This window comes from Carassius carassius, chromosome 28 (assembly GCF_963082965.1).
Source record: "Carassius carassius chromosome 28, fCarCar2.1, whole genome shotgun sequence".
NCBI lineage: Eukaryota > Metazoa > Chordata > Actinopteri > Cypriniformes > Cyprinidae > Carassius > Carassius carassius.
The window spans coordinates 10,178,565-10,200,138 of NC_081782.1; the positions used below are offsets into that span (position 1 = coordinate 10,178,565).

General features: G+C 37.7%; 1 protein-coding gene across 1 annotated transcript; it reads left to right on the forward strand.

The window, feature by feature from the left end:
• Window positions 1-10,940: 10,940 nt before the first annotated feature.
• LOC132107904 (DNA-directed RNA polymerase I subunit RPA34-like) lies at window positions 10,941-12,987 on the forward strand. Its single transcript, XM_059514245.1, has 3 exons — window positions 10,941-11,145; window positions 11,260-11,389; window positions 12,180-12,987. Exons 1-3 carry the CDS (start codon window positions 11,094-11,096, stop codon window positions 12,874-12,876), a joined length of 879 nt encoding a protein of 292 aa, XP_059370228.1. The 5' UTR covers window positions 10,941-11,093; the 3' UTR covers window positions 12,877-12,987.
• Window positions 12,988-21,574: the final 8,587 nt, after the last annotated feature.

Here is a 21,574-nt window from a genome sequence, read left to right on the forward strand (position 1 = left end):
ATATATATATATATATATATTCAGTACAGACCAAAAGTTTGGACACACCATTCAAAGAGTTTTCTTTATTTTCATGACGATGAAAATTGTAGATTCACACTGAAGGCATCAAAACTATGAATTAACACATGTGGAATTATATATGGAATTATATTCATATCAAAAAAGTGTGAAACAACTGAAAATATGTCATATTCTAGGTTCTTCAAAGTAGCCACCTTTTGCTTTGATTACTGCTTTGCACACTCTTGGCATTCTCTTGATGAGCTTCAAGAGGTAGTCACCTGAAACAGTCTTGAAGGAGTTCCCCGAGAGATGCTTAGCACTTGTTGGCCCTTTTGCCTTCAGTCTGCGGTCCAGCTCACCCCTAAACCATCTCGATTGGGTTCAGGTCCGGTGACTGTGGAGGCCAGCTCATCTGGCGCAGCACCCATCACTCTCCTTCTTGGTCAAATAGCCCTTGATGCCTTCAGAGTGACTCTACAATTTTCATAGTCATGAAAATAAAGAAAACTCTTTGAATGAGAAGGTGTGTCCAAACTTTTGGTCTGTACTGTATATATATATATATATATATATATATATATATATATATATATATAGCATGGGAGAATAAAACTGGTTGTTTAAAAAAAAAACAAGCAAAATCATCTTTAATCTGCATCACACGTGTTTATTTATAGATATGTTCAACAGCACGTGCCTTGCCAGCATTTACTTTTGCCTTTCAACATCTGTGTGACTAAAGTCATGACTTCATGCTTCTTCATTCAGTGTACTGCAGCGCACTGCCCATCTGTCCAAGGTCAATGCTCACTGGGTCACGTTCCTCCTGAGTGTAACACAATGCCTTGGCACTCCAGCTCTGCGCCGGTGCACTTTGGCTGTCCAGTGACCTGGAAAGGAGTAATGCCACTGGGTTCTTATCTGAAAGTGTCAGACTATTCAAACGTGTCTGCATACTGCTCCTCGACTTATTCTGACCTTTAAGTTAAGAGGAAATTTGATACATTTTTATTAATTAACAATTTAATCAAATATTTTTAAATTATTATAAATAGTGAAATATTTATGTACTAATTAAATTACTGGTGCATGTGAGATGTACATACATGTACATTGTTGTTTGTTTTGTCACTATATAAGTGCTTTTCAGTCAGTTTGCATGAACATTTTTCGTGTGATGTAACTTCTTTATGAATAAATTATAGGACATTATCTTTGAGATCTATAGCGGATGTTGTTGCTATCTTTTCCCAGATATATGCTGTGCTCACTGTGCAGAGGGTGAAGTGGTCTACTTGAACTGTATTGTGTGTTTATCCAAGCTTAGTTCAAGGTCTCACTGGGACATTATAATATTGCGTAGCATGCCATCTGTAATTTATCATATTTCAGTGACAATAGACATTGAATTGGACTATAATGAAATACAGGCTTCTTCATTAATCTTCACTGAAAACAAAATAAAAGCTCTAGAGCCCACTTACTTTATGCACTTGCCTAATCTGCACATTACAAGTCAGTGTGATTTATTTGCTTGCTGTTGTGTGTCGGTAATCACCAGAGAAAATTGGGAGGCAAAGCCCTTATTTTTCAACAGAGATTCTCTCCCACTCACTGACATCTTTATGAGGAATATACAACAAAGAAAAGAGGACTTTCTTCACACCAAAGCACACACATTTCCAGCACTAAAACATGTAATTGGTTGATTGTCATTCAAATTGCAAGAGAAAGGCTGAAGCGGTGATGCATTTTTTAAACACTGTAGACGGGAGGATTGGATGTTTCACCAGCACACGGTGGCATTTTAAATGCATGAGGTCTACTTTATGTTGTAAGTGACAGCGTAAGCTTGTGTATTCTGAGAAAAGGCATCAGTGTTTACAAAGAGTTGTTTTTCTTTTCATATTTATGCTTGAAAGAACTATAATCAAATGTGTTTGACTGGACTTTGAACATTGGTAAAGTGATATTTCGGGACTTTGCATCATGGTTCACCGATCTTGACCTTGTGTTCACCTTCAGCACTGTTGTGTTTATTAGACTGCACTCAATGTGACCACATACTGTGTTATAGACAGCTTATATCTGCGATATTTTAGAGCTAATAAATTTATATATAGAACTAATAATGTATATAAAATATATAAAGCATATGTAGAGTATATTATACAGGTGCAGTCAGTAATTTTAATTTTTATTTTTTTACTGTATTTTGACCAAATAAATACAGCCCTGGACATAAGAGACTTCTTTCAAAAAAAAAAAAAAAAAATCTATCTGATCTGTTTTCAAAAGTAGTGTACTTATAAATATATATAAACATACATATATATATATAATATATATATATTTTCCATTATTTTTATGTTATGTAATTATGTATTTTACATATAATTATTTTGTATTTTATTGCAATTCTGTATTTTATTTATTTATTAATTTTAAATAATTTTTACATTTATCCAGCCTCTACGATGTTGTGAAATATTAAGAATATGAATAATCAACAATAAACAGTCTAAACTATTTACAAGCTCTGTCTGACACTGCTCACAGAAGAAGCCCTCACAGTATCAAACACCTCATAGTCCTCCTGAGGTGAGCGGAGCGGGGTGGTCTGAGGACAGGAGGTGCAAGATGACCGCTGCAGGGTTCGTCCGCTGTCCTGCTGATGTCATGGCGTCTGCTGGGGGTCCTGGACGAGACAGAGGGTCAGTGCAATGACGCGCTCCCAGTTGACCGAACTACTGTGGGTCCAGAGGGATGGGGGATACGAGGCGGGATGTGGTTGAATTTCCCATGTTCCCATTCCCTAAGTGAATAACCTCTTGTAAGAGCAACACCAAAGATGGGCGAACAACTTAAGATGTGCGTGTGCTGAAGTAACCACAGACCAAGCACTTCATCATCTGGCTGGACTTTACAGATTAGATAAAATCAGAAAGTTCCAGTTTTCACTGGATTCAACTCTGAACAGCAATAGATCTATCAATCTGCTCATATATATATATATCCATAAATAATGGCATCTCCACACAAGAAAAAAAAAAGACAAGCCTCAATATATTTTGTTTACATGCATTTTTGCTCAGTATTCCTTTATTTACTTTTCATGTGTGCTCTAAAATTAAACCAGGACAACATAATCTGCTCGGTCCAGCCAAAAAACACACTACACAATTACAGATCTACCTCTCAGTCTTGACCCTCAGACTGCATGAACTCTATGACCTACTTGCTGACCTGTTATATACGATATTGTTGTAAGGATCTTATTCACTGGATCTCACTGAAGGAGGCTTTGAGTCTTCGTGAGGAGCATCTCCAATTACAAACTGCATCTAGTGTGTTCTACTGTACTGGGGAGCTTTCCCACAGTATTGAACCTGAGATGAACTTGACAAAATAAACACAGAAGGGTAAGAGAATACCAAGCCCATGCCTTCTAACAAAAGAGACTGATATTCCACTAATAATAATAATAATAACGTTTCTAAGAAGAAATTACATGCTTCTTATATGCATCTCATATGACAACTAGAATGTTATGTAGATGTTTAATAAGCAAATACATACTAGCCATATATTAAAGTCTATTGCTATTAAACATTCACACCATTACTGCTTAGGGAAAATATCTATTTTATAGATATTATGTTTGACATTTTAAGTATAAAAGCTATAATGTCACAATGGAAACATGCTATTGAATTATAGCCTATTAAAGAAATTTCATCAAAATGTTAACACACTGTAAAAAATTATTTGTTAGTTTGACTCAAAAAAGTAAGTTACCTGGTTGCCTTAACATTTTGAGTTCATTGAAGTTAAAAATGTGTGTTTTTACAACAAGTCATTTTGTTGTTTCAACTATTTTTTTGTTGTTATTTGAATAACTTTGTTTTGTTGTCCTAATTTAAGATTAAATGTTGCATCAATTTATTCAAGCAATGAAGGGATTAAGTTAACTTACAAATTTAAATTGTCTCAACTTAATTTAATATTATATGAAGAAACTATTTTAAGTTCACTCAACATAATCTTAAATACATATAGTTTGTTGTAACAACTAGCCAATAAGTTTACACGGTTGCCTTAAAATTATTAGTTAAATCAACTTCAACTCAAGTTAACATGACAAAAGCTTCTTTGTTAAAACAAATTATTCTGAAATAACGGAGCACAAATAAACCATAACTGTAACATTTATTATAACATTTACAAAAATATAAATTCATTGAATTTAAGTTATACTTTATATAAATGAGTAGAATTAATTGTTCCTTGAATAAAAACATTAAAACACATTAAAGAAACAGTATACAAGATTTTGATAAATGTCAAACGTGAGAATAAAAATGTGTCAGTGTAATGACATTAACATCAGCTTGAATTAAGTGCAATAGAATTAAAATAAATCCAATTCATGAACATGACACATGAAAATAATTTGCTCAAAACAATATTTTGTCTGCTCAACAAAACAAAAATGAGTATGGAGTATGCACAACCTCATAGAGTGAATGAAATGAGAAAACTGTTGAAAAGCAAACCATAAAATATCATGTCACTATTCATAACAAATCTCAACTATCATTAAAAAGCATTTCTCAATTAGTTCACCCAAAATTAAATATGTCATTACTCACCCTCATGTCATTCAAAACCATTAATTCGTCTGTGGAACACAAATTAAGATATTTTTAATGAAATCTGAGACTTTTTTGTTCATCCATTGACAGTCTATGCAGCTACCACTTTCAAGCCCCAGTATGGTAATAAAGACATCATGTCCAGAAAGGTAATAAAAACATCATCAAAGTAGTTCATGTGACATCAGAGGGTCAGTTAGAATTTTTTGAAGCATCGAAAATACATTTTGGCCCAAAAATAGCAAAAACTACGACTTTATTCAGCATTGTCTTCTCTTCCGTGTCTGTTGTGAGCGCGTTCACTGCAGTTTGTGATATCCGGTTCGTGAACGAATCACTTGATGTAACCGGATCTTCTTGAACTAGTTCACCAAATCGAATTGAATCGTTTGAAACTGTTCGCGTCTCCAATAAACATTAATCCACAAATGACTTAAGCTGTTAACGTTTTTAATGTGGCTGACACTCCCTCTGAGTTCAAACAAACCAGTATCCCAGAGTAATTCATTTACTCAAACAGTACACTGACTGAAATGCTGTGAAGAGAGAACTGAAGATGAACACCGAGCCGAGCCAGATAATGAACGAACGATTAACTCGATCATTCTAGAGCAGGGGTTGGCAACCTACGGCACGCGTGCCAACAGTGGCACGCAGAGGGATAATCGCTGGCACGCAAGCAATAAGGAAAACTGTATAATGACGTACAGTTTGATGTAATAACTTCTCATAGTCACACAGCCTGTTAGGAGCTACAAATACTATTAAAGTGTGAGAATTAACTTGCATGGATGCACGTGCAAACACTGCACATACTAGGTGCTTCAGATCAAAGCCTCGGTCTAACAGCACTCGTCAATGTCAAAATGACTGAGATGGCCAATCAGATCAAAGTAGGCGGGGTTTACCGTTCACAGAAGCAGAGCGCGAAGCGTCAGTTTAACGTTAAAGAGAGTGAGGTAAGATGAAGCTGCAAATCAATTAACATTAGTCAACTTTTAATAATACGTTTTACCATAGAAATGTTAAATGAACTAAAGCTATATCTAGTGATGAAAAATTTTCTGAAATATGGCCATTTTGAGAGAAAGAATGTGGGGGGGGGGTAAATTGTCTCTCTCTGCAGACAATGAAGCGATTTTGCCCCTCTGTTGTTGAGAAATATAATGTAGCGATTCAGTATCGATTAATAAAAGTAGCGTGACAACACTCATAGGTTTATGAGCTTCTGAATGCTACTTTTTGCACAGCACGATCTCAGATCTCTGTGTGCGAGTGGTGTGTGTGTGTGTGTCTGTGTGTGCACGTTCATCAATTAAAGCAGTGCATTAACGTTGATTAAACATTAAAAAAAACTTTTTTTTATCGTATAATAAAAAATTGTGTATGTACCGTTTAAATACAGAATTATATCGGGGTGTGGGAGGGGGGGGGGGGGGCTGTGTTGGCACATTGGTTAACCATAAAAATAAAAAATGGCACGTCATGCCGAAAAGGTTGCTGATCCCTGTTCTAGAGTCAAGATCCGGTTGCATCGGTTGTCGGATCACCAGTATTGATGGGAAGTTCGGTTATTTTCAGCGAATCTGTTATTTTGGACCGTTCGATTCAATAAAACGGTTGACGAAAACTGTTCACTGGTTTCTTTTGCGCTCGACGTAATGACGTCATTGGCGATGATTGCCCTTGATTCAAGCCTTCGGTTTACCTGCGCTAATAACACTAGCACAGAATCAGTTCAGAATCAATCACCAAAAGAATCAGTTCGGTTCAGACGCTCTGTGTGTCAGTTTGCTTCATGCTGAATCACACATGCGCAGTATTATCAGCTCCTCGGTTCTCGAATCGGACGCGTCTGACCGGTTCTTGACTCAAGAACAAGTCAATCTTGCATTCATTATCTGGCTCGGCTCGGTGTTCATCTTCAGTTCTCTCTTCACAGCAGTTCAGTCAGTGTACTGTTTGAGTACATGAATTACTCCGGGATATTGGCTTGTTTTAACCCAGAGGGACTGTCATGATTTCAATAATGAAGGCTATAGCCTAAATGTTGAAATTAACAATGTTGTAGAAGTGCAGTTTAGTAATAGTAAATGTTAAAGGGTTAGTTCACTCAGATAGCAAAATTATGTATTTAATAACTTACACTCATGTTGTTTCAAACCTGTAAGACCTCCGTTCATCTTTGGAACACAGTTTAAGATATTTTAGATTTAGTCCGAGAGCTCTCAGTCCCTCCATTGAAGCTGTGTGTACGGTATACTGTCCATGTCCAGAAAGGTAAGAAAAACATCATCAAAGTGTTACAGTTTTTTTTTTATACACCAATTCAGACGTCTCGTGAGTTCAGTGTTGGACAGGTCAGTTGTTTAAACCAGGGGTTTTCAAACTGTGGGTCGCGACCCACTCGTGGGTCACGGAATGGAACAAGGTGGGTCGCACAAAGTCACTTGGCTGCAGCTAATTTTGCGTTTCAATGACACACAGACACTAACACAGTTCAGTCTAGGGCTGCACGAATGTGACGAGTGGGGCGGGGCCTAGTGCCATGGGAACAGAGCTAGGCCGGTGGAGTGATTGGGAAATGAGCAACACTCACCGGTCTCAAGAACCACGGAGGAGATCGGAAAGATACAAAAGAGGAGCGATGACAGTGAAGGACGAGAGAGGACCAGGCCTGGGTTTTATTTTGTGTTTGTTTTTTATTTGTGCACGGCAGTCATCCGAGAGGGGCTGTCGCGCTGTTTTGTGTTTATTTGGTTATTAAAACTTTGTTTGATTGTCCGCCGGTTCCCACCTCTTTCCACGAAGGAGTCATCGAGGCGGTGGGCTGGAGTGAGTTCGCCCCCCCCCCCCCCGGCAACTCACTCCAGCCCACCACATCGAGCACCCTCGGCGGCAGACTCCTTCGCCCTGCTCGATGGCACTGCGGATTCACCCCAGCGGCGAAGGATCTTCGGCAGCGCGCCCCTCCTTCCTCCCTGGCTTCGGCACCAGTGTAAAACATTAAAATCTTCACAATCACAGGAAGAAGGAGGCGGGAACTGGGAACCCACTCATCACAACGATATAGCCCACCAACATTAATAATGAACTGCAATATCCTTAGTGTGATTTTCAAATTGCAATTAAGTCCGTGTGCGTTGCGTGTTTTGAAGGTCTCAGAGCAATGTCATTAAAAGGTTCAATCGGTCTTTTTTTACCTATTTCACAATTATTTTAATCTCCAAACTGTTTTAGATAGTTCTGCTTTGCTTCTTATGCTTTTCTAAAAAAGTGTTGGATTGTGCTCCGTTCTCGCCGACACACACGGAAGGATCATGAATGCAACAAAACACAGCAGCGCAGATCACACTTCACTGGAGTGAGCCTGCTTCACGTTTTTATGGACACTACATATTTTAACGCCAGTAAACAAAAATTAAAACTTGTAAATTTGTAGTGAAATTTTCAGTTGTACTCTAAAATAAAATGGTTATTTTTCTTAAATACTTAATTTCTGTCATAAAAATTTTAAGTAAGATTAGGTTTAAAGTAATTTCACTCGTTGTTTTTTTTTTTTTTTTAATATTTTGGTGGGTCGTGAAATATATTACACTTGTCTAGGTGGGTCGTGGAATGGAAAAGTTTGGGAACCACTGGTTTAAACCATTCATTAAATCGAATTGGTTTAAATGAATCATTAGTTCGCGAATCAGACGTGTACAGTACGCATTGTGTAATTATCATTGCAGTTTAGGATATCGGACAAGATTTGACAACACAGAAAACATTTCATCACTGGATAGTGATGTTCGACACCATCGTGTCAATTGATTTTGATTAATATGCGCGAGGGAGAGAGAGCAAGACAGCGCTCGTGATGTTTGAGGACGGTGAAGGTGAACGTGCGCACGCGGCCAGGGCACTCTCTCGCTCTCTCTCTCTCTTTGCTCGTTCTTATATGCGCCCTGATAAACTGACAGGACTTAAAAACACATGCAAATGATAAACTTTCACTCTATGATGGTTAAGCTGTGCAATTAATCCGCGAATCACATTCGTCAAGGGCCGGGGAGCAGCTGGCCCGTATTGTTAATGAATAACGGATCAACTACGACAGCCTACATCGCACATCCTGCGATGTGACTATCGTAGATTCGTACATCGCGATATCGATGCTTAAACGACACATCGTGCAGCCCTAACACGAACCGTTTCAAACGATTCAGTTTCAATGGAGGGACTGAGAGCTCTCTGACTAAATCTAAAATATCCTAAACTGTGTCCCAAAGATAAACCGAGGTCTCACGGGTTTGGAACAACATGAGGGTGAGTTATTAATTACATAATTTCCCTTTTTGGCTGAACTAACCCTTTAAAACAAACATGATATTTACATACCTCACAAATTTTGATAAACTTGGAGGTTCCTCTTTAAGGAAGTAAGGAAGCCCAAGAAGGACAACTGCTCTTCTACGTTGGTTAGAGCTCTGCAATGAACAACATTGTTTCAAATAAAAACTAGTAGTCATAAGCCACTTTTCCACTGTCAGGCCAGTGCAAGCAAGGGCAAACAGCGTGCCAGGAGGGGGCCAATAGAAAATTCAAGGAATAAACTGAATGAAAAATAATACATCAAATTATGTTCTCTAAATTTTGAAGCTGTTTTCCAATGCAAATATCAAATTTTTTCTTAAAGAGTTCACCCAAAAAAAGAAAGAAAGAAAATTGTAATTTACTAAACCTCAAGTTGTTCTAAACCTGAATGAGTTTCTTTCTGTGACAAGTCCCAGATAGTCTAACAAAGTACACAACCCCACAATGGTTACAACCTCAGATCACCAAGATTTCTTCTTCTATTACCTGAACCACAGCACTGCAGACTGATGCTGCTCAGATTGGTCATCCACAACCGTAATCCCAACAGTCATGTTTTGATGAATTCCTGCTCTGAGACTGTGTGCTTTAATAAAAACAAGTGGAAGCATTAAACTGTGCCTTACAATCATAAAGCTTATAGACTCCAATAAATGTGCATTTATAAAGTAAATAAATTTACTTACAACTTTGTCCAAGCTCTACAATGTGAATGTCATTTCCATTATGTCTGCATAGCATTTTGATGGATTCAACTGCAAAAGGACTCGCTGTGGTCCATCCAGGATTATTGAATTCTGCACTGATCTTCAGTCATTCCAAAATATCATAAACATGAAAAATACAGAAACATGTTAAAACACTGTAAAACTATAAACATAAATATATAAATAAATCTTTACAGAGAAAGTCAAATGTATAGACAAGATTGTTTTAATTATCAAAGACAAACTTTACCATCCAGAGAATGCTTTTAAATGACAACACAGGAAATAAATAAAAGGGAATTTCACACATTTGTGTGTATCCTTATTGTATAGCTATTTATAGAAGATATAGCTATGCTATTATTACTGTTATTCTAAAATATATAGTTTTGAACGTATGCAGTTTACTTATGAGCGTATATTCACCATAGACTGTATAAAAACAGATATACACGCAGCATTACACTGAGTTCTGGTGAGGCACTTGAATGACTAACGTAATTTACTTAAGGAAGAGTTTGTGACGTTACCTTCAGAACTTCATCTGAACCAAGCGATAAGCGTCTGTCAGCGATATCAAATGTAATGTTATTCGTTTCAAAATAACTGAGGTAGGTGCTCATTCGTTTCCTTTATAACATGCAGAGAAGAGACAGTTCGAGTAGTAATCTTGTTTTTTCCTTAATATTTCATCGATGTATATTCTGACGGATGTCTTTACGCTGTCAGGTTCAAAGCAGATCCTTTTTTTATTCCCGCCTTTCTGAATCCATTCAGTGATCCGTTGCGCTCTCGCGCTCTGTTTGAACGGCCTCTAACGCAGCGCTGGGCTCAAATAATAACATATAAACTGTATTTTTATCGTTCTCCACATAAGTTCAGCTCAGTAACGTTACCGCATGGGAGAATATTTGTTTTAATATTTATAAGGAAAATCCTGTGGAACCGCCTGTATTTTGAGGCTTCAGAGTGCCGCGAAACGAACATTTACATACATACAGAAAATACGACTCTTTAAACCATACTTACTCTTCTAAGACAACAAATGTAATTTTACACGTTAAGCCAATAAATACGCTGTATTCGTTCATATCTTGTCTGTATATACCCCCATTATCACTGTTGTCAAACTCTCCCATAGAGTCGCATAGAAAAGTTTTATAAGTGCGCCCTCTTCTGTCTCTTACATGTATTGCAGACAGGCATTCTCCAACGTATGTAAAAGTCTTTCCGGGTCAAAGTTTCCCTTGCATCCACATGTGATTCACATGTTTACACGAGCATTTGTATTCAGAGGAACAAACTGGTGATACTGACGTCGGAAAATATTTATTACACACTGTTATAGTAAAAGCATAGCGGCGCTATGTCGGAGAGTGAAGAAGAAGCTTGTGAACGCCTGACAGAAACGCAGAGAGGTGGGTGCTAACTAGCTAACACTGTTCAGTCTTTTCACTACACACTCAACTCAGATATGTCAATTGAAAGTAACGTTATCTGATTTTATTTTCTCTTTTTATTTTTCCTCACAGTTCCAAAGTACCAATGTCCGGCCGACTTTGTGTCCATGCCGTATGATTCCTCTGCAAGTGTCTTACAGGACGAAGATGGAGAGAAGGAATTATGGATCATCAAAGCTCCAGCTCGCTTCGATCCTAAATGGTACAAAATACCCTAGAAATAGCTTATTGTTTAAAATAGTTTATTGCAAATAATGTACAGGTTTGCTAATGGGATTTCTGTCCTAATTTGAAACCAATCCTGAGGAGATCACACATAGTAATAATAAAATGTAAAATAATAATAATAATGCATGGATATAATAATAATGTTTTTTTTTTTTTTTTAATAAAATGTTAATTTTATTTTTATGCAAGTAGCAAGTAATATTTAATAATGCTTAAAATAATAAAATTATAATAAGGTAAATTCCAGTATTCCAGTACGTTATCATTATAATAATAATTAATAAAAACTATAATCATATTTTTTTAAATAGCAGAAAATCTATTAGTAGTCCTTTATATTCTTTTAGAACTTTTTTACTTTGGTATTAATGTTTTTTAATTATTTTGAAAATATTGACAAGGTTCTCAATGGTCATGGAAACCCTGGAAATATTGCTGTTTTAAATTTTTAAATTGTGATCGTCTTAAACATCACAGAACACTCTACTGTGAATATACATTCTTCTAGTCATGCTGTGCTTTGGAATATTTCTATAGGTAGATATTGTTCTTTTAAATTTTTTTTGTTTTTGTAGAACAATTAAATCTTTTTAAAAATGATGTACGTCCATTGGGGGTCACTGCTTGTGTGTTACTGGCTTAAATGTATTACATATACTGCAAGAAAATTATCACAAACTATTTGTAAAATTCATATAAAAAAACACTGCATAATTGAAATGTGATTTATCAACTTAATAATCATTGTTTTGTGTCCTTTGCAGCTTTGAAAACCTCCAAGTTCCCTTATCAGGACTGGAAATGGTCCAGTCTTCTGGCGCAACCTCTCAGATCTACAGCGTCCTCAGCAGCAGAACGCCACCATCAGATCTCCATCTGCTCATTTCCAAAGGGAAACATCAGAAGCCTGTTCTCTGTTCCTCTGGCTTCAGTGGAATCCTCAAGATCTCAGAGAGCTACGGAAACTGCGGTGAGAACCAATGTCCCGTTCCCATCCCTGCCGCTCCAGCTCCATCCATCCCAGCTGGTCTCAGGCAACGGTTCCAGCCTTTTGGGAGTTCCTTTGAACCTCACATGCAGGATAAAGCCACCATAGTCTCTCCAACTGTTCCCAAGAGAACCAGTCAGGAACCCATCGAGGGCGAGGATCGGAAAAAGAAGAAAAAGAAAAAGAAAGACAAGAGGCAAGAGGACAGTGAAGCAGTTTTTATCAAAGAAGAACAGGCACAAATTGACTGTAATCAGTTAGAATTCTCTGAACTTAAGGAGGAAGAGCCGACGACGGAGGAAAGGAGGAGGAAGAAGAAAAAGATGAAGAAAGAGAAGGAAAGACATAGTGAAGACATGGTTGATGCAAGTTTAATATCTAAAACGGAGCCACTGGATCCTTCATACGATGATTACATTGACACACCAGGGAAAACGAAAAAGAAGAAAAAGAAAAATAGTCGACATGAGTAGACTGTCGTAAGAACTAGGGATGATTTGTCATGTTCACAAATGCTTAATGTAATATTTAACTGTCAAATGCAATTGAAAAACTGTGTCTGTCTTGAAATAATTCAAGGTTTCTATGGAACATTCAGTATTACCTTATGCATAGATTCATGCTTCTACTTAAAATCTTTTTTTGGGGGGGGGGGTTTACAGTCATTCAAGCAACTGCACATCACAGAGATGCTATTTTATGTAATAGACCTTAGTCAGGTTAGATGCCTTAAGGAATATTTAATATTGAAAATGAGTCACTAAGGCATAGACATAGTCTTTACAGTGTGGTACGCACTGTATAAAGGTCCTTGACCATGTCATTTTCACAACTCACAGTTAATGTTTTTTTAATGAAAGTTAATTTTTCCTTTTGTTTAATTCACTATACTTTTGTCCCTTACAACCTTGTTTTCATTATTTTTAAAACATTATGGTGCTTCCTTAACTAAGGTCTATATACAGACAATTAAATGGAAAAAAAATCACGTCATTCATTCACTCACTTCATTATGTCATTCTAAACCAGAATGATTTATTCTGTGGAACATTAACAGAACATATAAGATTTTACTTTTATTGTATTAACAAAAACCTTTCGGCGTTTAAAAAAATAAATAATAATAAATAATAATTGTGTTCTACAACAAGAATGACAACTTTCGAGTTTGTGGGCGAACTATTTCTTAAAACCTGCGGTTCGTCGGTAGGGGGCGACAGAGCTCCCTCTGCCGGTGAGAAGGCTGAAGCTCCGCCGCTTGTTCTGCACTGAAGTATGGTCATGTTTTCTAATGAGCGCCTGCACGTTTGCCGCCTGCAGATTCGGTTTCTCTGCCCCTCCCACTGCGCACATACAGGTAAAGCTCAACATCCCGGAGTCCAATGGGATCACATGAGGAATTTCACACGGGCTGCTTTACATATGCGTTCATCAGGTATTTAAAGAACGGTGCACCTGCTGATACTCTCATTGAGAACTTTTTGTGAATTAAACATGATATATAGTCACATAAACTTTCTCTCTCTCTCTCTCTCAATATATATATATATATATGCACGCACCTGTTTCTAGCACCCACGCTTTGCATCGTTTGCCAAATATTTTCTGAGTTTGAGTCACAGAAAGGCAAGTGATTTGTCACCACCGGTGATTTTATCACAGAGGCGGGGACGGTGATCACGTCCGTGCAACTCGTTTGACTTGTTTTTTATTACCCATATACTCTCATCAATAATGTTTTTTTCCCCCGCGATATGCCACAGGCGTTATGAGATGCTTGAACATTGCTGGCTGTCTGGTGAAGCAGATAAATAATTGAATGTAGTCTGAAGTTTGGAAGCAACGTGCCCAGACTGCAAAGCAAGGCGCGGGGTCCTGTGCACCCAAAACCGATGCAAACGATAAGGCTCGGGTGGGGGACGGGGATGAGGGGAATGTTTTTTTTTTTTTTTGATCCAATCTCGTTTTTGTGCACACCCTCCCCCTTTTCACTGCAGCAATTCTTGTCTTTCGCCACTACGGAGATGTCTCTCTCACTCACTCTTCAGAGTGTTCCACGCGGCCTGCAGCATTTGGGGAAGCGGGGTTGGGGGAGTTACCATAGCAACGCGGACTAGTCAAGGACTACTGAGCGGCGCGTGGCGTTAAAGGGTTAGTTCACCCAGATAGCAAAATTATGTAATTAATAACTTACCCTCATGTTGTTTCAAACCCTTAAGACCTCCGTTTATCTTTGGAACACAGTTTAAGATATTTTAGATTTAGTCCGAGAGCTCTCAGTCCCTCCATTGAAGCTGTGTGTACGGTATACTGTCCATGTCCAGAAAGGTAAGAAAAACATCATCAAAGTAGTCCATGTGACATCAGAGGGTCAGTTGGAATTTTTTGAAGCATCGAAAATACATTTTGGTCCAAAAGTAGCAAAAACGACGACTTTATTCAGCATTGTCTTCTCTTCCGTGTCTGTTGTGTAACAGAAGTTATTAATTACATAATTTTGCTATTTGGGTGAACTAATCCTTCAAATGGGGTTCGATTGGTGCCTCCCGCCAATTAGAGAAGCACCAGAGTTCACCAGAACACACATTTTCTTCACGCCAAGACGCGGCAGTCAATATTTCTACTTGATAAATCCCATTCAAGTGTTTGTTGGGGATGAATTACTTCACCAGAAACTTGACATGACTCAATCAAAGACGTCGATTCCAAAATGTGTCACTGAGCCTCCTCTGCAGCAGCAGCAAGGAATTCAAGAGAGCCTTTCAGTGCAGTTTCACCTTTCGTTTACATTTCTGTAAACACCTTATTCTCCAACGCGGAAGTATCCTAAGCCTGTGGGCAAGACTTCCGGTTCATTAGCCAGGTAAAGAAGAATTACAACAACGTGCAGAAAGTTAAAACCGTTTGCACTACAAACCAGTGTGCTCATAATTAAGACAATACATTAAAATAATATGGTAAGACACTAATTTGTAATATTAAGCATTAAAACAAGCTGGTTTGTACAGCCAAAAATAGCTGAATGCTGATGAGACCAGGAGTCGGAGTCAGACCCATCAAATGTACAAATGGCTGCACCCGCTCTTTCCAAGAGGGTCTGGCTTGCAGGCGGGAAGGAAGTCGACCGGAAGTTGAAGTCGGCCGCGTGCCGCCATCTTGTAGCAGAACTTCACTTGCGTTAGCATCCCATTGACTCCCATTCATTTTGGCATCACTTTGACAGCGAATAACTACATCTGAGGCGTTTAAAGACTCAATTTGTCCATTATTTATTTTTAAAGATACACGACAATGTATAAAGGGCTCCATTACCTTCTATGTTACATTATGGCCCCGTAGAAACAGTTTTTGTAAAAATAGGCTAATGATTGCGTCATAACCACTCGACTCTCTGTCGCACAGTAGAGAAATTACCATACAGACAGGAGGAGAAGCTCGTAGGCAATCGGGGAGACGTCAAGAGAGAAGCCCATAGATACAAGCCCTGGCGTTACATTTTAAAATACTATACAAAATAATTAATCAGAATACTTACTCCTGCTCACTCACGCCAAAGAACTCCCCGCTCAAGCTCGCCGTCTCTGCAAGATTAATGATGGCAGTTTGCACGCACAGCTACTAGAAGATTTACATCTGTCAGACAGGTTGCTGACGTCATCAAGCTTAGTTTGAGTCTGCGTGTCAGAAATGGAAGTGCTAAAAATCGCTAAAAATGGGCTTCACTTGTCTCAATTGAGTTCCAATGGGGTCGCTGTGTCCATTTCTTTTACTGTCTATGCTGGCTGCAGACTTGCACTCTCAGACACTTGCACTTCCGCTAGTGACATCACTTGCAGTCTTTATTTTTATTTTGTTAAATTTTTTTACTTCTTGTTTGAATTTCCCAACATTTTATAACAGTAGCCAGGTGGCGAAGACAAGAAAAAAGAAACTAAATTACAATGTCACTTGCAATCGCTACTAGCACTCTCCGCAACCTGTGACGTCACTTGCAATCGACACAAATCGTGCATGTTGCCAATGGAGACAAGACGCTGTGGTGGTGATTAAACGATTAAAACTAATTTAGTACTATAACGTACAGGGTCCTGCAAGAAAAAGACAAGACCGGCAAATCCGTGGCCAGAACATCTGAATATGAATGAACGCTTGCGCAAAGTCTCTCGCTAAGCGTTTTCCTCGCGTAGAAAAACATAAACACTCAACATGGCTTAATGTATTAAGATGCTATTAAAATATCAAATTAAATATACAGTTCATTATTTTAATGAAAATGTGGCATAATGGACTAAGATGATAAAAGCCAAACTCTATATGCTTCTTTACATTATTAAAATACATATCTAATATGTACAGGCAAGCAGGTTAGCCCAGAATAAACGCAACACGCAAAGTTTCGCGTTAAGCATTTTTCCATATAGAATAAACTGTCTACAACTCGTTTATACCACTGTCTTTGTCCATTAAGCTACATTATATGTTTTATTTATAATGATTTTCTGTATTACAAGTGACATTGTAATTTAGTTACTTTTTTCTTGTCTTCACCACCTGGCTACTGTTGTAAAATGTTGAGAGATTCAACCAAAAAGTTATCAATAAATAGAACAAAATAAAAAAATATACACTGCAAGTGACGTCGTTAGCGGAAGCATGCAAGTCTGAGAGTGCAAGTGCAAGTCTGCAGCCAGACCCTTCTCGCTCTTTTGGGAAAAATAAGGTGGTTGTTTATTTATTTAGCTATTTATTGTGTGGTTGATTGTATTGATGAAGTCTGGAGCAATGCAAGTGTATTCGGATCCTGCATTGCATTAAAATAAAATAAGTGTGATTCTACTGTTGCAATGTGCACAACCAAATCAAGTCAGACATATGTTATTAAAGCACCAGGTCTTTCAGCTGGTTTCCATGACATCCACAATGCCATTTTTTCCTCATTGTTTCCTTACCCACCTCTATGAATGCGTTCGTATCATGAGAGCACTCAGTGACTCGGTTTCTGTCAGTGACCAAGATGTGCTGCCCAAAATATTGTTTTAGTTTGATATAAAGAAGAAAAAAATCCACAAAGACCAGCCTTTCAAAACAACTTTTGGCTGGGATGATACAGACTGTAGTGGAGATCAGCCAAACTCAACAGATGCCTGTGCACAATTGTGTCCTACAAATTAATATTTTGTTATATTTCTCTAATATATATATATATATATATATATATATATATATATCCATCTGAAGCACCTAATACCACTGTGTTCTCATTGTAGTTTAAATTAAAAAAAAAAAATTTTTTTTAGAAAATATGCCATTTTCTCTCTTTGACCAAACGAAAACCTAACAAGCCTCATTTTGTTTGAGGCCAGGGTTCGTGTTGGCGACTGCATGACCCGTTAGGGTAGGCCAACACTTTCTCTCCCAGACATGCTGTGCTTCCATCTGTCCAAGGGTCACTTTCTCCCCACCGGTGCCAAACGCACGCTTCCCTCTGCGCGGCTCTGACATCTCCGTTTCTGCCTCTTTTCATGGTTTGTTGAGATAAAAGGGAGAGTGCAGATGGAAACTGGGTCACTAGAGCTTTTTATAACCTCATGGAATTGTTGTTAGATTTAACCTTAGGTGCTAGCTACTGTTGCTTAAACTGTGGAAAAATGGGGCGAAGATATTGGTAAAGTAGGCTAATTGGGAACTGAGTCGCATTTGTGATTCGAATTAAAGAGAGCATTTCCCTTTCTGTGTACAGAATTGTTGCACACACCAGGGCATTGCTCAGGAAGTGCAATTATTTAACATTTTTCTGTCATTTGTGTGAGTTTGTATATATATATATAATGTATTTATGTGTGTGTGTGTACAGTCGTGGCCAAAAATATCAACCCCCTTGGTAAATATGGTCAACGAAGGCTGTGAAAATTCATCTGCATTGTTAATCCTTTTGATTTTTATTTAAAAAATTCACAAAGATGTATCTTTTCATTGGATAATAAGAATTTTAAATGGGGACCTTTATGAAATAAAGGTTTTTCTCAAATACTCGTTGGACACAATTATTGGCCCCCCTTGAAATTGAATGAGCTTTTTAGCAGCAAACACTCAAGATGGGTTTGGTGAACACAGATATAAAAAGTACCCCATGTGTACAATGGCATATACAGCTGTATTTTTGATGTTGTGGGCCTATATTTCTGCTGGAAGTCCTCGACATCTTGTTTAGATCCATGGCATCATGGATTCTATCAAATACCAACCAATAAAAAAATCAGTAAGTGACTGATTCTGTTAGAAATCTTATAATGGGCCATGTTTGGATCTTCCAACTGTACAATAACCCAAACACAAACCTCAAAAACAACCCAGAAATGGGTCACTGAGCTCAAAACCAAGCTTCTGCTATGACCATTCCAGTCCTCTGACCTGAACCCTATAGAAAATGAGAGAAGTGAACTGAAGAGAAGCACCAACATGGAGATAGGAATCTAAAGGGTCTGGAGTGATTCTGGATGAAAGAGGTGTTCTCTAACCTCATCAGGCATTATAGGAGAAAATTTAGACCTGTTAAACTGGCAAATGGAGGTTTCAAAAAGTATTGAATAAAAGGGGGGCATTAATTGTGGCCAGTGTGTATTAGAGAAAAACATTTATTTCATAATAATATTTCCCCCCATTTTAAATTCTTATTATCCAATGAAAGGATATACGTTTTTGTGAATTTTTTTAAAAGATCAAAAGGATTGACAATGCAGATGATTTTTCACAGCCTTCTTTGATCATATTTACCAAGGGGGCCGATATTTTTGGCCACGTCTGTATATGGGCTGTATTTCCCAAAAGCATTGCAAGCCTAGATATAAAGTATTGGAACTGATAGTCTCTATGACTACTTAGTGAAAAGCAGCCCTGCGCTGTTGTGTGGATGGTGGCATTGCATACTAGAATATTACAGCATTTCAAAATAAAACCTTTTTGCAAAGCAGTCTAGAATAAAAAAAAATTTTCCTGCATTTATTCGCTATTTTCATAACATTGGAAAGCAAAAAACCAATGAGAAATTGCATTCTCAAATCTATTTAACTTCCACAGTATGATGTATTTCATAATTAAACAGAAAATTCAACAAGAATAAAGGAATTTTAGAAATGAACTGAATTGACAGGATTTATCACTGTAATGGTATTTAACAACCAATAATGCTGTTAACTTTTGGCTGTTTGCTGTTTTAGATCCAACATTAAATTAATATAAATGAATGGTGAACATTAACTAATGGCTAGTGATGTCAGCTACAAGGGGCAGTTTTTTTATTTTGAAATTATTCGAAATGGGAACAATTTTGATGGAATTTTGACTTTAAAAACAAGTACCTGTACACAATAAAGACTGCACATAGGGCATTTTGCAGCAATGCAATATTTAGTTCCCAAAAGGACCTTTCAGTGAACAGTTCTTACACTCTAAAAATGGCTGGGTTAAAAATAACCCAACTGGCAACCCAGCGCTGGGTAAATATTGGATAGAACACCTGCTGGGTTAGAGTAACCCAGCATGCTGGTTTACACATTTTAACCCAGCATTCTGGGTTATTGAGAAAACCCAAGATAGTCATTTTTAACATTTGTGTGTTTGCATTTTTATGGTTCTGGGTTATTCTTGCTGGGTCATTCTCATAATTTCACTTTTGCTTAACAAAGCAATCATGGATTAAAAAATAATGAAGAATACAGGTTATTTAGACTGTTAAAAAATATTTTTAATGCCATCTAACATACCAATGACAAACAACAAGCAATTTTCCCTTTTTTTTTTGTTTCCAGCAAATGCAAAAAAAAAAAAAAACACAGAAATACAGTTGCAATAAATAAGAAAATTATTTCTGAATGACCTGTGTCTAGCTGTTTAACTGTTACATTTTGACATGTTTAGCTATTTAAATACACAGTGAAATGACATTGACAATTAACATTTTTTTAATTTAATGTCCTAAAATTTATATCAAGTATATAAAGACTCACCCAAAAATGAAAATTCTAGCATTTATTACTCACCTTCATGTTGTTACAAACCCGTAAGACCTTCGTTCATCTTCAGAACACAAGTTAAGATATTTTCGATGAAATTCGAGAGCTTTCAGACCAGGGTGAATAATTAATGACAATTTTCATTTTTAGGTGAACTATTGTCAAACACTTAAGCTTTGAAGCAAAGATCTACACCTGAGAGCAGTGTACTCTGCTATAGAGCCGGTCTATGGAAGGACAATTTTCAAAAGGAATTGCAAATTATATTTTCAATTGCGTTTTCCACATCTGACAAATTGTGACAATCCAAACACAATTGCAAATCTTGAACAAAAACACTGTTTCAAAAGCACTAAACAAAAATGACTGTTTCAGTTCATGAATGCACAGTGACTGCCAAATTTCAAATGGAAAAGCAAAGTCCGTTTGCAGCTGTATTTTTCATGTATTATGAGTAATAAGCCTGTCATATTGAACAAATACTGCATCATAGCAGCTTTACATTATTAAATAGGAAAATAGTGTGTAATAATGCAAAGGGACTCCAGTAAACACTCAGTTTTCAGTTAAAGTCAGTTCATCATTGATTCAGTGATGTATTGTCCCTCTGTGCAGTCAAGTCGATGATATCGCTTGATATTAATTGTCCCCAACTAAGGAAAACCAAGGAACCAAAACTCCATCTGTGACAGAATGGAGAAAAACCTTGGGAAAAACTAGGCTCAGTCGGTGTCACGGTTCGTGAATGCACCGTCTCCAGCTGTAGTCATGTTATGTCATGTTGATTGGTTCATGTGGGTGTTGCCACTGATCGCCTGATCAGCGGCAGGTGCATCTCATTCCAACCGCCTATTTAACGCCCTGTCTTTCGTCTCCTGTTTGTCAGATCGTTGTTTGAGGTCCATGTGTTGATGTCTGTTCGTGCTCCTGTGTTCCTGTCCTTGCCCTGTTTCCTGTTTCGGTCTCCTTTGGATTATCACAGTCATTCACGGATTATCACCACGGATCACCGATCTACCACCACCGTCATCGCTACCAACGCACTCAAATCACCTACCCACCTGTCTGTGCTGCCATCGTGGTTCCGGCGTCACTCACCAGCATTCATCCATCACAACTCCTGTCAATAAACTACCTTTACTTGCATCTGCCTCCTGTC